At 40.7% G+C, this 17977-nt stretch overlaps 4 gene segments (V, D, J or C); 3 read left to right on the top strand and 1 right to left on the bottom strand.

Moving 5' to 3' along the window:
- The first annotated feature begins 7032 nt into the window (after window positions 1–7032).
- LOC113066509 (immunoglobulin kappa variable 1-8-like) lies at window positions 7033–7641 on the top strand. The segment is given in 2 exon segments: window positions 7033–7220; window positions 7319–7641. Coding segments are annotated over 2 exon segments (372 nt in total).
- A 721-nt stretch (window positions 7642–8362) lies between these two features.
- LOC113066508 (immunoglobulin lambda constant 7-like) lies at window positions 8363–10225 on the bottom strand. The segment is given in 3 exon segments: window positions 8363–8894; window positions 9739–9787; window positions 10220–10225. Coding segments are annotated over 3 exon segments (369 nt in total).
- Window positions 10226–10909: 684 nt separating this feature from the next.
- On the top strand, window positions 10910–12216 carry LOC113067317 (immunoglobulin kappa variable 1D-13-like). The segment is given in 2 exon segments: window positions 10910–11105; window positions 11197–12216. Coding segments are annotated over 2 exon segments (372 nt in total).
- Window positions 12217–14896: 2680 nt separating this feature from the next.
- On the top strand, window positions 14897–15482 carry LOC113067315 (Ig kappa chain V region 3547-like). The segment is given in 2 exon segments: window positions 14897–14989; window positions 15100–15482. Coding segments are annotated over 2 exon segments (372 nt in total).
- Window positions 15483–17977: the final 2495 nt, after the last annotated feature.

Genomic DNA, 17977 nt, shown 5'->3' with positions numbered 1-17977 from the left:
TTTTATTCCCTAATAAATAAAGTCAGACTACGCCACCCTAGGGATTAGCCCCAGGGAAAATACTCAAACAATGAGCACAGCACACAGGTTCGGTTCCCTCATAGAATTAGGCAAGAGACGGGAGTAATACAAAAATACAAATGTTTATTAATAGAAGAATACTTTAAAATGTTGGACACTGAAACCCACTTTAAACTAAACAATAAGAAAAACATGCAAAAACAGAAACTAAATACCGGCAGGCCTGGGGCTCCCAACGGCAGGAACACTTCCACATGCACACACACCCCGTGTCACTTAATCACACAATCACACACTCAACAGTGTACACTGCACACGATAAAGGACCACCACCAGGAGGAGGAAGAGCAATCCACTCGTGGGACCCCAGCGCCTGCAAAATAAAGATAAGAAACTATAACAATGTTCATAAAAAAAATGACCAGATGGACATCAATAAAGCAAATCCTCACAACAATAAATGTAAATGACAAAAATAGAGAAAAAAAACTATTCAAGCGCAGGAAAGTCAATTAGTTGGTCACCTAAATAATACAAGACAATTTTAGGTCAATAGAGGTTCACACACACAAATAAAATTGTACTTCTAGATGGTTTATCACATGAACCAAGCAGTTAAATGGCTTGATTAAATATTACACACTGTTTAAATGGCTTTACATAAATATGAAATAAAAATCAAGTTAACCAAACAAACTATACTTCCAAAAATTAGAAGTTAGTTAACAGAAAATAAACAAAAGAGGTTTCAAATCAAACAAAGACACAAAGGGCAGCTAGCTCCCCTACAAGTGGAAGGAACCAACTGGTTCCCCACACAATCCAGGGTCAAATATAACGCCACGATAAGAACCAAACGAGCAGTCCCCATCTCTTTAGTGATGATCGCGTCAGCGCGGCTGTATTAACCGCAGCACTTTAATAGTGTGAAGACAGTAGCAACAATCAAAAAAACATGCACTTAAACAAAATCACTAGGTGGGTGCTGTGGCAGCTGTTGCTGTTGCTGCTCCTGCTGCTGACGCGCCAGTCTCTCCTGGCACCCTCCTCTCCTGTCCGCCGAAAGGGCAAACCACCTTATAGTATGCCTCCATATTTCAGCTTCAACACCTGGAAAACAGCATTACTGATTAAGATGAATGAGACATTTGGATTAGTGCTGGTCCTACATGACGACAAAACAGGCAGACGTATATTGCATTTGCTCAAAATGAAGATATGCCCATCCTTCTCGGCCTACTTCTATAACGATTTGTGCAGTAGTTGATGGAACTGTAATAAAATAATAGCCTAATAATAAAAAAAAAACTGGTCATGTAAAACTGAATAAGACAAATGAACTATATCTAACCATTGAGGTTAAGACGTAGCCCCAATTAGGCCTACTAATAAAAAGAATAAGAAGAATAAACAGAAGGCATTATTATTGGTGTATGCTGTTTTACGAAGACGTCAAAACTGGAAGAATTGAATCAATGGAAATCTGTGTGGGAAGGATCGATTTTCGTTTATCCTCGTACTTCTTAGCGAGTAAAAGTAGGCTACTTCACTCATCTCCCTACTACTAGGGCTGTCACTTTTGTGAAAAAATAATTTTCGATTTTTAAGACATAAGTGTTTATTGAATCGATTTTCCATGTCTAAAAAAAGACGTTTCCTTTTTCAACATCAAATAACGGACGAAAGTAAAGAGAGCGCCGGAAACGCACAAGTCAGCAATATTTCTTATTTATTGGCATGAAGTTTCGTGCAGAATAACAGCAACAGGAGTGCAACATTCTCGAAAAAATATATACAGAGTATATACTGCCATAACAAAAGAAAAACATCGCTGCAGGCTTCCGGCTGCATTTATGATTTAGGCAATTCAAAAATCTCCAAGATTATTTTAAATAATGATTCAATCCATTTCAAAAAATGAAACTTGGACTTGAGAAACAAGCCATGTGTGTTTTTTTTTTATTGAACGTAACGTACTCGGTTAGGAACGTAACCTCGGTTCCCTGAGATACGGAACGAGTACTGCGTATGGGGAAAAGCTCCTTTTTTCCTCGATACTGAAGCCTTTTTTCAATAACGCAGTGCAACTGCACTGCCATTGGTTTAATCTGTAAACTTTTTTAAACCAATGACAGCGCTGCGTAGCTGCGCGAGCCTGTGGCGATGCAGCGCGCCAAAGCCCGCCAGAATGGGCGGGGCGAATGGCTATATAAGCAGGCAATCGCCAGAGGAAATCAGGTCATACGACTGAAGCGATGACACTGAACCCGCAGCCTCGTGGCACGGCATATAACGCAGTGCTCGTTCCGTATCTCAGGGAACCGAGGTTACGTTCGTAAACGAGTACGTTCCCTTTCGATACTTCACTCATACTGCGTATGGGGAACAAATTCAACCGCGCCGTGCCACGGAAGGGAACGACAAGACTCATCTTGAACACCCTGGGGTCCAGAGGATAAGTGAGAGGGCCGGAGCCATCGAACCCTTGACGCTACACTGCTAAGACGGGAGCTAGCTCCCTGGAGGTGGTATGATGACGGAGTCTGCTAGAGGCCGTCGTATCAAACCGAAAGAACCCGAGCATGCAAGGTCGGGATATCCAAGTTATAGAATCTGACAAAAGTGGATGGCGAGGACCAGCCGGCAGCCTCACAGATGTCCTTGATAGAGACACCACTAGACCAGGCCCATGAAGAGGCCATCCCTCTAGTAGAGTGGGCTCTTACTCCTATGGGGCACTCAAGGCCCATAGAGGAGTAACATAGAGCGATAGCTTCAACTATCCAACGCGAGAGGCGTTGCTTTGAGACCGAAGACCCCTTGGAAGACCCCGAGAGCACTTTAGGTACGTAGCCATGCTTTGGTTTTAAAATGACCTTAGAGTCATTGGGCCCAAACTCAAGGCATGCAGGGCTCCCCGAGAGGGCCTGCAATCGCCAACACGCTTGACCGATGCTAGAGCAAGTAGCATCGGTGGGGCTTTCATGGAAAGCCTGAAAAGCTCCGAGGACCAAACTTGGCTCCTCCAGAGTGGGGCCACTAGGAGGACTCTGTGCCCGTCTTCCCTGACTCGTCTGATGACCTGAGGGATCAGAGTGATCGGGGGAAAAGCATAAAGAAGGAGGCTGGGCCAGTTGTGGGCCAGCGCATCTGTTTCCTTTGAAAAATAAGTTGGGCAATGAGAGTTGCTTTCTGAGTCGAAGAGGTCGACCTCTGCCTTCCTGAAAATCTCCCAGATTTTGAGAACCGTCTGGGGATGGAGCATCCACTCGTCCGAGGGGACATTGCTCCGTGAAAGCATGTCTGCTCCCAGATTCGTCTTGCCAGGTATGTGTGTCGCCTTGAGCGATCGCAACCTGGGTAATGCCCATTCCAAGAGGCACTTTGCCAGTGCGCAGAGGCGGCTGGACGAAAGGCCGCCATGGTGATTTATGTAGGACACCACTGTCATGCTGTCCGACTGGACTAGGATGTGGCGCCCTTCCAGGATCGCCTGAAAGGATTGAAGGGCTCGTTCCACTGACAGCATCTCGAGGCAGTTGATATGGAGATGGCTTTCCTCATGCGACCACGAGCCGAAGGCTGGTCTGCCCTCGCACAGAGCACCCCAACCCAGGTTGGACGTGTCTGTTGAGAGCACAATCCTTCTGGAAACCGCCTGTAGGGGTACTCCACGACTGAACCAAACAGGGTTCATCCAAGGCTCCAGGGCTGCTAGACAGGCCTGGTTGACCCTGATGCGAAAGCGGCCGTACCGCCAAGCATGAGGTGGGACCCGGAATTTCAGCCAGTATTGCAGGGGCCGCATTCGTAGGAGGCCGAGCTGTAAAACTGGGGAGGCGGAAGCCATCAGCCCTAGCATCCTCTGAAAGAACTTCAGAGGGAAACAGGCTTTGTTCCTGACAGAGGCCGTGAGCTGCTGAAGTACCAGAGCGCGCTCTGGTGATATGACCGCCCTCATATTGACTGAGTCGAAAACTGCTCCCAGGAACGTAATACGTTGGCTGGGGAGCAGTGAGCTCTTGGCGAAATTGACCCTGAGTCCTAGGCACTCTGAGTGGTTCAGGAGCACAGATCTGTTGTGGTCTAGCTCGGTTCGTGACTGGGCTAGAATAAGTTCAGAATGCGGATTCCCATCTGTCTCAGAGGGGAAAGCGCCTCGTTCATGCACTTTGTGAAAGTGCGGGGAGCTAGAGACAGCCCAAAGGGAAGGACTGTATATTGGTAAGCCACACCCTCGAACGCGAATCTCAAGAATCGTCTGTGATGGGGGGCTATCTGGATGTGAAAGTAAGCATCTTTCAGGTCCAGCGAGAAGAACCAGTCCTCAGGGCAAATCTGCGTGAGGATCTGCTTCAGTGTCAACATCCTGAACTTCCGTTTCATGAGGGAGAGGTTCAGGTGCCTGAGGTCTAAGATGGGTCTGAGACCGCCATCTTTCTTGGGGACAAGGAAATAACGGCTGTAGAACCCCAATCTGCTTTCTGAGGGAGGAACTACCTCTATGGCTCCCTTCCTTAACAGCGTCATCACTTCGGTGCGGAGGACCTGAGCGTCGTCCGCTGGCTCTAGAGGAAAACTGCTCTCTTTTTGAAAATGTGAAATATTTATTGTGTTCGCCATAACAACGGTGCTTTGCGTGGATGCAACAATGGTGGGCCCAGGTCGCACAGCAGGCAGGCGAGAGAGCTTCTGGGGTGGTCCGGCCGTGGCGGGACTTTGCCCCTTCCTCTTTCTTCCTAGCAGTCTATGGTCAAAACAGTGTTGGCTCAAATCCGTTTTGCAGATATGGGCCAGAGCAGTTTTTAGCCCTTTTTTAAATGCAGTCGGCTCAGATATGTATTACAGATTCGGGCCACACCAGTGTAGCCTATGTGAAAACATTATCGGCTCAGATTCATATTGCAGATCTGGACCACATCAGTGTCAGACACAGCTAATGTCTTTCGGTTACCTATGGGAAAAGTGATCTGGGCCAGATCTGTAAAATTATATAAATACTGAACTGATGGCAGTTAGAATGTTTAAGCTGAAACCTCTATCTGGCACGGATCTGGTTCACAATCAGAAAACATCTCTAAGATAGAAACGGAGGCAAGGGGCTTAAAACGGATCCGGGCCAAATGTAATTGCTATCTGGGTTACCATCAGGAGATCATGCTAGATAGCACGCTTAATAGACACGGATTGGTCAGTCATGCCCACCGGTTACACAATGGAATACAGGGAATCACGCCTATTTGATATCCGAAAGAATGTTAAACCCACACAGCCATTTCAGCACCATATCACGAGCTCTTAACAATAAACATTACCTGTGAGGTGAACAGTCATCAGACCCACTAAGCAGCACGGAGGGCACCGCACCAAAGCTGCACTAATTGATAACAATGATTTAAAAAGTTATACATAGGAAAACTCCAGAAAGGATCACCCATTAAAACACAGCTCGCTTACCCACAACCACCGTCGACGCTAGCAAAACAAACGGGGAAATCGGACGTGACGCATCCCAGGTAACAGCCAATCCGACTTAAATGCAAGGTACTACTTCCTGATAGGATGACACTGCTGTCAATCACCTGATACTGTTACATAAACATTCACATATTTAGTATTTTCTAAGTTTTTAAAGCATATCATGAGCAAAAGAGTTTCAAAATCATTGACTGAACTACTAAAAAGTAACTTTATTTACATTATTATGTCATTTTTACCATGTTTAATATTTATAATAAAATATTAACTTGTTTGTTATTAACTGAAACATTATTTAGGGGGCTTTGACACTGCCAGTTTAGTGCAGAACCAGGCACATTTTGCATGAAACATCGCTGTGAACGCTGTCATCGGACCCTGGTGCACACTGGGGTACCGAACCCGAGACTACCTGGAGAAGGTGGTCTGAGTTCGGTTGCTCCCGAACTGTGGCGCAGTTTGCGTGAATGTGCAAGCAACATGGACTCAGGTGCGCACTTGTTCAGGAAGTAAAGTATCCTGTGCATGCGTAACACTGTCGATATCATTTTTTCCTCAACATACAAGAGAGTTGAGGTTGATTCCACACACTCCTAAAAGTCAAAATTAAATTAATTAAATAATTACAATTAATGATTATGCTGTGCATAATTGCACCAAAATAACATGTGACGTTTACGATGAGTGGCTCAGTGGTTTATGTAGGTTGTCTACAAACCAGAAGGTTGGTTTGTAGACAAACCAACCAAGTGTCGAGGTGTCCTTGAGCAAGACACCTAACCCCAGCTGCTCCTGACGAGCTGGATGGCGCCTTGAATGGCAGACACTGCAGTCGGTGTATGAATGAGTGTGTGAATGGGTGAATGTGAGGCAAAATTGTAAAGTGCATTGAATGGCCATGTGGTCTGTTGAAAGCACTATATAAATGCAGTCCATTTACCATTTACCATGTAAGGTGACTGCACCTGGGTTTGATACAACTATTGAGTGTGAAAGCAGACCAACGTTGCGCCGTAAACAATCGCATTCAGGCTCGGACCGCAGCAAACGAGCCCAGTGTAAAAGCCCTTTTAGTTATTTTCATAATCATTTGAAGAGTTAATTAATCTCATTTACAATAGACATGATTCACTTTGACTTTAAATCCTATACAGGTGCTGGTCCTATTATTAGAATATAATCAAAAAGTTAATTTCACTAATTCCATTCAAAAGTGGTACTGAATATATATACTGTAAATATATACTGTACAGGCTTGTTGTGAATCCCAGGTCCTAATTGGAGCACAGGAACAACAAAACTTCACATGATCAAGTTGTAATCTATCACCGACTTTAACATAAAGTTTTCTGTCAATTTTATAATTTCAGGCCCACATGAGGATTCATGATAGACTTAAGTCAGTCCTGATACTTTATGAACAGACTCATGTTTCTTGTTTTTATTACAGCGGTGGCAGCACATCTAATGGAATATGTGATGATATATTCTGTAACTCTAGTTTATTAGTCTTTTATCAGCTCAATCTGTTGTGAATCCTGCCCACTTCTTTGCATGGTCAGCACATGCTTCAGTGCTCTGAGAGTGTTTATAGAGCTGTGAGTTTAACACTTCATGACTGAGAGCAGAACAGAACACAATCTTCATCATCACACAAGACACAACAACAACAATGAACAACTTCATCATCCTCATCTGGACCATTGCAGCTTTTATTCAAGGTAGGATGTCTATTTTTGATAATGATAATGATATTGTTTACATCAATATGATATTCTGTTAAGAAGATTTGCAAACTAATTTATTTTATTTTATTCAGAATCCAGAGGAATCACTGTGACTCAGCCTAAAATTAAAACTGTCCAGCTCGGTCAAACAGCTACAATAGAGTGTACTACAGATCCAGGAATATACAGCACCTACTTAGCCTGGTATCAACAGAAACCTGGAGAAGCTCCTAAACTCCTCATATATCTAATAAACAGCCTCCAGTCAGGAACTCCATCTAGATTCAGTGGCAGTGGATCTAGCCAAGGAAAAGATTTCTCTCTGACCATCAGTGGAGTCCAGACTGAAGATACAGGAGATTATTACTGTCAGAGTTACCATGAGATCAACAGTAAACCTGTGTTCACACAGTGATAAAGAGTCGTACAAAAACCTCCGTCAGTCAGAGTCACAGTGACTGCACTGATACAGCTGAGAGACACTGCAGCTGCTCTACAACACAATCACACACAACACTGATCGACACAAACACTAATAACACAATATAATTACAATCAACATCATTCTTGCATTTCTGAGTCAGTGTTTTAATATGATTATCATGTTTTAGATGTAATATATGATTCCTGTCAATCAATCTGAAGGAACTTCAAAAAATGAAGCTAAAGGGTAATGAACAAGAATCAATATGAGTTGGGAGTGAGACCGTGTTGTTCTGTTTGACCCACAGAAATATTTACATTCTTACACATGTAGTGTTAGAATGACTTATTCTCGATTTATTATAATGACATTTTCATATATATTTTCACCATTTCTTAATAACGTAATAATGAGTTTGTCTGTGTGCTGCTGGTCTACAGCAGAAGTGAAACTGGTGTGTTTCAGTCCAGATCATGTAACCAATCAAACAGTGACTCTGGGAGTGTGAGCTGAAAATCTCATTTGCATTGTCAGGGTGGAGTGATTGTGATCCTCTCAGAATAGAGCAGCTCTGTCTCCAGAGACCATGTTCAAACCCCAAGAGCTTTATTTGACTAGATTTACTGCTACTGATCGAGCTTCTGAAAAACACCTGGACAAACACTACATGCATCTTCATCTGTTAGTTGAATGATGTTGTCAGACACAAATGGAGTTTGTTGAGAAGCTTTATTGAATGTTGCAGCAAACACAGCAGATTGAAAGATCAGCCAGTGCTTTGACACTAGAGCTCTCTTTCAGTATTGAGTTGTAAATGACTACAGCTGCAGCACTAGACTCATGTGAATCCTGCCTGACACAGGACACTCAGATACGCTCATCTTCAGGAGAGAGCAGCGCTCACTGGAGAAACATCAGCACTGCGAGCGACTAACAGCGACTCTTGTGGAACGAGGCCTCATGAGGAGCTCCATCATGTGTTACTCTGCAGACGTACTGCTCTCCCGCTTCCCAGCGTGCTTTGCTGAGGGTCAGGACACTACTGCGGCTGTAGCGGCCGTCCTGCTCGCTCTCTGCGCTGGTCACAACCCCCTCGGTGACCTCTGAGCCGTCCAGTGTCCAGCTCACCAGCGCCCCCTGTGGAGAGTAAGAGCTGAGCAGGCAGAGCAGTGCGGCTGAGTCTCCAGAGATCTGCAGAGAAGAGGGCGGCAGCAGAGACACTGAGGGCTTCACTGTGGGACCAGCTGCAGGAGACAAACACAACACATTCACAAACACAGAGAAAACACACTGCAGCTCCAGCACTCTTCTGCCCTGCAGCATTCACAGCATTTCAACAGGACTTTCAGCAGCAGACATGAGGAGTGCAGTCAAAATCACTACAATCTCATCATTCACGTTATTCATCATCACTACAGCTGATATATACACAATATACAAACTATATATAATCACTACATACATTTAAATGAAACCTCCTAAAATGAAATGATGTACATGAATGCTGACACTGTACAAAGACACTGAACGCTTTAATTCCAGTATAGTCTCAAATCTCACCATAAAGTTCTTACATTGTCTTACTTGAACTTAAAATGTTCTTACACTATTAAATATATATTTTTTACACTTTTAAAAATCTTAAAGTTTCAAGCTGCTATTTTATTACTATGTCTCACACCAAATGGAAATTATTTCATAATAATAATAATAATAATAATAATTATTATTATAAAAACAATGGATTCAACTTGTCTAAACATTCACATATGTAGTATTTTGTATGTTTTTGAAGCATGGTATGTACAAAAGAGATTCAAAATCATTGACTGAACTACAAAAATATAACTTTATTTACATTTTGATGTTTTCCATGCATAATATCTATAATAAAATATGTACTTTATATGAAGTGTGAACATTAATGAAATCTGTAAATAAAATGAACTGATAAAACTCAGAGTGAGACACATCATGGAAATGTGTTTTTGACAATATTTGTTTCCTGAGAGTTTAATTCAGTTCTTTTGAGACTTTAAATGTGATGATAAAATAAATAACCAAGACAGTTAAAAGAGAAAAGCTTACCGAGCACCAGTTTAGTTCCTCCACCGAATGTGTACCACAGTGATACAATCTAATGAAACACTCGTACAAAAACCTCTATTCCACTCGAGTGAACACACACTCCAGCAGAGAGAGAAACAACACTTCTACACTCTGTCATTTAGTTTTAAATGTTTTTAAAAAGTAAGAGCAAAGTATTTTCAAAATGTTTGTTATTAACTGAAAAATAATTTAGTTATTTTCATAATCAGTTAAAGAGTTTATTAATCTCATATATGATAGACATGATTCACTTTGACTTTAAATCCTGTATGTCTCTCTACAATCTCCAGCTGTCTGCTGATTTTGAACTTTCTAAAGAAATCTACAGTAATTGATGACCTGTGACCTCTGAGGTGACCTTTGACCTCTTCTATCATGAGGATGTTGTGGAGTTTCTCATAAAGGCACTTCTTTTCTTCATATGCAACTCAATCATAATAATTCACACAAAAAAAAAAACCTGCATCTTCGGACAAAAGAATCAAGACACAATTGTTCATATATACTGTAAATATAAATGTAAACAAAACTTCACATAAACAAGATGTAATCTATCACCATACCATTTGTGCCCATTTTTTTTCTGAATGGATTCATGCATATAGTCATGTTAATAGTGTCCTATATGAACATGCATTTATTTTCCCCAGGTGTTTGTTTATTTTCTTGAAAATCATATTTTAATATGCGGTAACTATAGTTGCCGGTGAGCAAATATGTTGTATTCACCGCTTCAATGTCAAATTTGAATAGAAGGAGAACATTTGGCATCAAACTCAAAATAACTCCTTTCAACAGATCAATCTTTCTTCATAAACAAATGTATCATGCATAAAATTCAAATAACATTTGATGCAAACCCCCAAAAAATCATCTATCTTATAATCTCTTAGATATGATAACACAAAAAATCCATTTGTTTTAAAATGGTGGAACATAGTTCTGAACACAGTGCAGAGATTAAGTTGACCCAACAGGGTATTGTGTATAAAAAAGTTAAATGAAAATCAATACATAAAACTAAATAGAATGAATAAAATATTACATCTGTATCATAAAAAAGGTATACCTGAAAGAAACAGTTTGGTTACCAACATTCAGCAAATGGTATATTCTGTGACTCTAGTATATTAGACTTGTATCAGCTCAGTCTGTTGTGAATCCTGCCCACTTCTTTGCATGGTCAGCACATGCTTCAGTGCTCTGAGAGTGTTTATAGAGCTGTGAGTTTAACACTTCATGACTGAGAGCAGAACAGAACACAATCTTCATCATCACACAAGACACAACAACAACAATGAACAACATCATCATCCTCATCTGGACCACTGCAGCTTTTATTCAAGGTAGGATGTTGATAATATGCTGTAGTTGTGTTCATCTTTGTATTATTCATAAGAAATTTTGTTAAATAATTGACTTTATTTTCTCTTTCAGGATCCAGTGGACTCACTGTGACTCAGCCTAAAATTAAAACGGTCCAACAAAGTCAAAGAGTTACAATAGAGTGCAGTACAGATGTGGGGATAAACTATGACAACTTAGCCTGGTATCAGCAGAAACCTGGAGAAACTCCTAAACTCCTCATTCATGATATAAGAAGCCTTTATACAGGAACTCCATCTAGATTCAGTGGCAGTGGATCTAGCGGAGGAAAAGATTTCACTCTGACCATCAGTGGAGTCCAGACTGAAGATACAGGAGATTATTACTGTCAGAGTGAACACTATATCAGTAGTAGCTATGTGTTCACACAGTGATAAAGAGTCGTACAAAAACCTCCGTCAGTCAGAGTCACAGTGACTGCACTGATACAGCTGAGAGACACTGCAGCTGCTGATGGAGGATGTTTTACATACAAATTGGTGTAGCAAATTTAACAAAACTTTAAATGTCTAAATTAAGATAAAAATAATGAAATATACAATTAACAAAATGTTAACGTTTTTACATTACTTATACAATTGTTGCGGTGGTGGTGCTAAGAAGAATCAGATTAAGGAGATTATGTAAAAAAAAAAAAGAAAAGAAAAAAAGATTAACCAAATTAATAATCTGATGGGGTTAGTTCGGGCGCCAGACAAGCTCAGTCTTGCCAAAATAGCTCTTAAAACCATCGGTTACAAAATCAATTTGAATGAAAATGTCCACACAAAATAAGTTTCAAAAGGTTTTAAAGTTGTATTGAAGGAAAAAACAGAAAAACTTTCCAGTTCAAATGTAACTTCAGTTTCACAGAGAAATACAGAATCAAACAGAAAACTTAGTAATTTTGTTTATATTCATATTTTAACAATCCACCAAAGTTCAAAGATTTGCAAAACAAAAGAAACAAAACAGATTAATTACACCAATTTTGTAGTCCAACAATGGAAAGGAAATAGAACTTGAGAGAAAAATGGAAGGTGCCTCTAAGGTAGCAGCTTCACTGACCCTCGAGATAAAATGTGTCGAAAGTAAGAGACAAAGGAAACATTAAATATAGAGTTTAGATCACATGAGACATTAGTAAACTCTGATTATAGTCATGAATAATATAAATACCAAACAGCAGGGATTACTAACGTGTGTGTGTGTGTGTGTGTGTGTGTGTTTTTGAGATACGAGGGGATTGCTGGCCGCTAATAGGGCGGGTGACGTTTTCATACTTAAGAGATGAACATAACAGCAATTCACCTTGAGATCTCACACTTGTCAGCATAAGAGACTTGCTTCTCCCGAAAACCCGCGGCGATCCACCCTGCTCAAACATAGCAAGGTCTCCACAATGCAGCGACAGTCTCGGACTCGATTCTTTTTGTTTAGAGAAACAGCAGCCAGAGTGATTCAGTAAGAGCTGTGAGAGACACAGATACTGAAGGACACACATCAGAATGAATCATTGACTGAGTCTCATCACAGATCAACAGTTGATTCAATCATTCAGAAGGTCAGTATGACTGCTGAGAGTCTCAGTGTGAACAAACCTCATCTCTCCATCAGTCCAACACAACTGACTCATTTCAGAGAATAAAGAGTCAAACAGTCAAACTCATATTTGAGTGATTGTGTTCCTCTCAGAATAGAGCAGCTCCATCAGCAGATGTTCAGCGTCCTCACAGGAGCTTCATGATACAGTAAAACTACACAGAGTCAACACACAGAGAACCAACAGTGATCTGTTTCAGTGTTTGAGACTCACAATTTGATTACATTTGATAGACATGATTATAGTTATTATAATAACTACACAGTCAACACACATATGATCACAATTTGACTACACAGAATAGTTTTCATGCTTCACTGAGTGACATTTGATTATAAAATATGAGCTTGAGTTCTGGAGCCTCTTTATGAAGATGTATGTTTCTGAATTTCTGAAATGTCCCTACAAACAATTTATAAAACCATCTTCACAAAAATGTTCCTAAATCCATTAATCTTTATAAATATTAATTCAATTTAAATTCAAGCATAATGTAAACAAACACATAAACCTGCAGAACAACCACAAATATCTCTTCATGGTTCAGAAGAAGTACACACACAACACTGATCAACACAGACACTAATAACACAATATCATTACTACTAACATAAATCTTGTACTTCTGAAGAGAATGAGTCAATGTTTAATATGATCATCATGTTTTAGATGTAAGATATGATTCCTGTCAATCAAACTGAACAGACTGCATTCAGTCACTTCTGATATCTGGACGTGATGCTTTACATTCTTGGAAGAGAACCCAACAGGAACATTTAGTCAATCTTAACATGAAACATAAAAAAACACTATCATCAGCTGAAATTACAGAAAATGCACTATTTTATAATGCATATACTTATTTATATTACATTTTATATATATATTATTTTGCGTCAGGTCTGCCCTTATAGACAGTATATTGTTGATCATAGATTGTGTTTTTCACTGTAGTTTCTTTTGAAGCCTCTCTACATTTTGGTTTCATTGGGTTTAGTAAATGCATGCATTGTTTCTTTTGCTGCAGAAATTCAATACAAAAAATAATGACCATCTCAGAGTAGCTTTATAAAGTGTACAGTTTATGTAAAAAAAAAAAAAAAAATCCAAACACAGAAGACTTTATTTACAACAGGACATTAGAAAAGGAAATAAAACAAATGCAAGAAAAAATGCTATATAGCTAAATAAATCAAGTTTGGCCACATTCTCATCCACATCACACCTGATATCTTCTCTGGCAAGGCATCTGGGGAAGTATCTTTTGGTATGCCTTATCCTCTTCTGGTATTGTTCAGCTGTAATGCCTTGGCATGCAGCATCCATTGTATCCTGGCATCTCCCTCAGTGGGGTTGAGGAAAAGGGAGTAAGGGCCAAGGAAAAGAGACATCATTGACTGTCTGATCTGGGAATGGTGGGATGCACATTGTTCCATGTGACACATATATTGCCAAGTGGTCTCCCACCTGTCCCCTTTCTCTGGCATCAGTCTTTGGTACTGATCCTCTAATATCTCACATTTACGCAGGAGTGCACTTTTCCACACAAATAGGTTCTCTTTTACTGTATATAGAATGATCATGCGAACACCTGAGTGTGGTTCCTGGATGGGAATCAGCTGTGATTTATATATTTGCATAACTGCAATAAGCTGTTTCTCATTAGCAATGGAATAAAATACAGGGAATATATTTGTGTTTCAATACACAATATGAACAGCTGTTCACTTTGACTTTAACCTGTAAGTTAGTCTTGGAACATGATGTTATCTGGTCTGGCATACAGTGTGAAAGCATTTGTAAATCTGTAAAATCGTAAAGCCTACAAAGACGGATGTTGTGCTAACCTTGTTAAGAGTTTAGGAAACTTGTTAAAGGTATTGAAAAAACTGTCATAATGATTGTAAAAAAAACTGTAATAGACAAATGAACCATGCATGACTAGATTATATGAATAAGTTATGAATATGTTATTTCTACAGCAGCACTGGAAACTGAAAGTGTTGCATCTACACTGATAGCAGTATAATGTCTAAGACTATATATATATATATATATCAGCTCAGTCTGTTGTGAATCCTGCCCACTTCTTTGCATGGTCAGCACATGCTTCAGTGCTCTGAGAGTGTTTATAGAGCTGTGAGTTTAACACTTCATGACTGAGAGCAGAACAGAACACAATCTTCATCATCACACAAGACACAACAACAACAATGAACAACATCATCATCCTCATCTGGACCATTGCAGCTTTTATTCATGGTAGAATTATCATTTGTGACAATACTATTATGCTGTTGCTGTTTTATAGCATTTTAATATGCCAATATTATGCTATAAGTGAAATTTACATGTTTATTGTTTTTCTTCAGAATCCAGAGGAATCACTGTGACTCAGCCTAAAGTTAAAACTGTCCAGCTCGGTCAAACAGCTACAATAGAGTGTAGTCTGGATGTAGGACTAACCTATAATGGTTTGGCTTGGTATCAGCAGAAACCTGGAGAAGCTCCTAAACTCCTCATTTATTACATAAACAGCCTCCAGTCAGGAACTCCATCTAGATTCAGTGGCAGTGGATCTAACTATGGAAAAGATTTCACTCTGACCATCAGTGGAGTCCAGACTGAAGATACAGGAGATTATTACTGTCAGAGTGCACACTATATCAGTAGTAGCTGGGTGTTCACACAGTGATAAAGAGTCGTACAAAAACCTCCGTCAGTCAGAGTCACAGTGACTGCACTGATACAGCTGAGAGACACTGCAGCTGCTGATGTGATTAAACACATTTACTTTATTTATTATTTACTTACTTTTGAAAAGTGAAAAGTGACATTCAGCCAAGTATGGTGACCCATACTCAGAATTTGTGCTCTGCATTTAACCCATCCGAAGTGCACACACACAGAGCAGTGAACACACACACACACACACTGTGAACACACCCCCGGAGCAGTGGGCAGCCATTTATGCTGCGGCGCCCGGGGAGCAGTTGGGGGTTCAGTGCCTTGCTCAGGGGCACCTAAGTCGTGGTATTGAAGGTGGAGAGAGAACTGTACATGCACTCCCCCCACCCACAATTCCTGCCGGCACGGGACTCGAACTCACAACCTTTCGATTGCGAGTCCGACTCTCTAACCATTACACCACGACTTCCCTAAAAAAAAATTTACACACACACACACACACACACACACACACACACACACACACACACACACACACACACACACACACACACACACACACACACACACACACACACACACACACACACACACACACACACACACACACACACACACACACACACACACACACACACACACACACACACACACACACACACACACACACACACACACACACACACACACACACACACACACACACACACACACACACACACACACACACACACACACACACACACACACACACACACACACACACACACACACACACACACACACGGTGGTGTCTGCCATACGAGGCGCCATCCAGCTCGTCAGGAGCAGCTGGGGTTAGATGTCTTGCTCAAGGACACCTCGACACTTGGTCAGGAGCCAGGGATCAAACCACCAACCTTCCGGTTTGTAAACAACCTACATGAACCACTGAGCCACTGCCGCCCAGAGATTCAAAAAAGTTCTTGATGTGTCATTATAGGCTCTTCGGATCAGTGCACGGAAAGTATGGACCATGTAATAGCACACTTCAGTAGATACAGTATGTAAAAAACATATTTTTTCATATATAATTTATTTTCATTATTATGATATGTTTTGACATTTGCCAATAACTTAAAACATGCAATGATAATATTACAATTTGGTTACTACATCTTAGTCATTTGCCATATCACAAGAAGGTAACACAAATCCAGTATTTTTTTTTTCTTCGTGTAGAGTATGTGGTAATTTTTAACTCAAGCACACAAACCACTATTGGACACATGTTTCAATGTAGGACTGAAAAGTGTTCCTTCTGGCACTATTGGTGGTTTTCTCGATGTACCTGTACATTAATGGAGTAAGAGGCTCTTTGAGGATTTTCCAACTCAACTGACTCATTTCAGAGAATAAAGAGTCAAACAGTCAAACTCATATTTGAGTGATTGTGTTCCTCTCAGAATAGAGCAGCTCCATCAGCAGATGTTCAGCGTCCTCACAGGAGCTTCATGATACAGCTGTGTAAAAGCACACATGCACTCTTTTCTGCTGTTGTTGGTGAAAGCAGAGCAGATGTCAGATGAGAGAGAGTAAAGCTCAGTGTGGAGAATGATTGGAGTCTCTCATGTGCTGTTGGTCTCGATGTGAGACATCAGTGAGAATCCAGAGGAGAGAGTGAGTGGATCTGCTCTGAACAATGATCTCTCCTCACTTCTCATCACGAGAGAGTCAGGCTTCTGCTCCAGATGTTCAGACCGTCCTTCTGCAGGACTCCAGCACTGCTGTCCTGAGACCTGATGTTCCCAAACACCTTCAGCTCCGGCTCCAGTCTTAAGGGAAGCTTGAGTTTGTCTCTCACATCAGCTGATCCTTGTGACAATCAGAGAACACATCGTCTCAACACATTAAAATTTATATTATATTATTATTATTATTTATATTGATATTATAACACATTAATAGTGTTTGTCCTTTACCTCTCTGCTCACAGCAAGTAGCTTAGGAAACAAATAAATGATGTAAATACAAGATTTAATACCTAATTAAAAGTACTATAGGTGTTGAAAACATCATGGTAAAGTTTTGAAAAGTGTAAAACCAGAAAATCTTACCAAACTGTGCTGCAAGAAACAGCTATTTTGTAAGAATTAGTTACAATATTTGTGTTAATATCTTTGAAAATATATACAGTACAGACCAAAAGTTTGGACACACCTTCTCATTCAAAGAGTTTTCTTTATTTTGATGACTATGAAAATTGTAGATTCACACTGAAGGCATCAAGGGCTATTTGACCAAGAAGGAGAGTGATGGGGTGCTGCGCCAGATGACCTGGCCTCCACAGTCACCGGACCTGAACCCAGTCGAGATGGTTTAGGGGTGAGCTGGACCGTAGACTGAAGGCAAAAGGGCCAACAATGCTAAGCATCTCTCGGGGAACTCCTTCAAGACTGTTGAAGACCATTTCAGGTAGTGATGGGTCATTCGCGAATGAGCCGACTCTAAGAGCCGGCTCTTGTAGGTGAACGACGGGAGCTGGCTCGCATATCTGAAGAGCCGACTCTATTTAAAAAAAAA

This window comes from Carassius auratus, chromosome 50 (genome assembly GCF_003368295.1).
Source record: "Carassius auratus strain Wakin chromosome 50, ASM336829v1, whole genome shotgun sequence".
Classification (NCBI taxonomy): Eukaryota; Metazoa; Chordata; class Actinopteri; order Cypriniformes; family Cyprinidae; genus Carassius; species Carassius auratus.
This window is presented reverse-complemented; position numbering and strand designations above follow the sequence as displayed.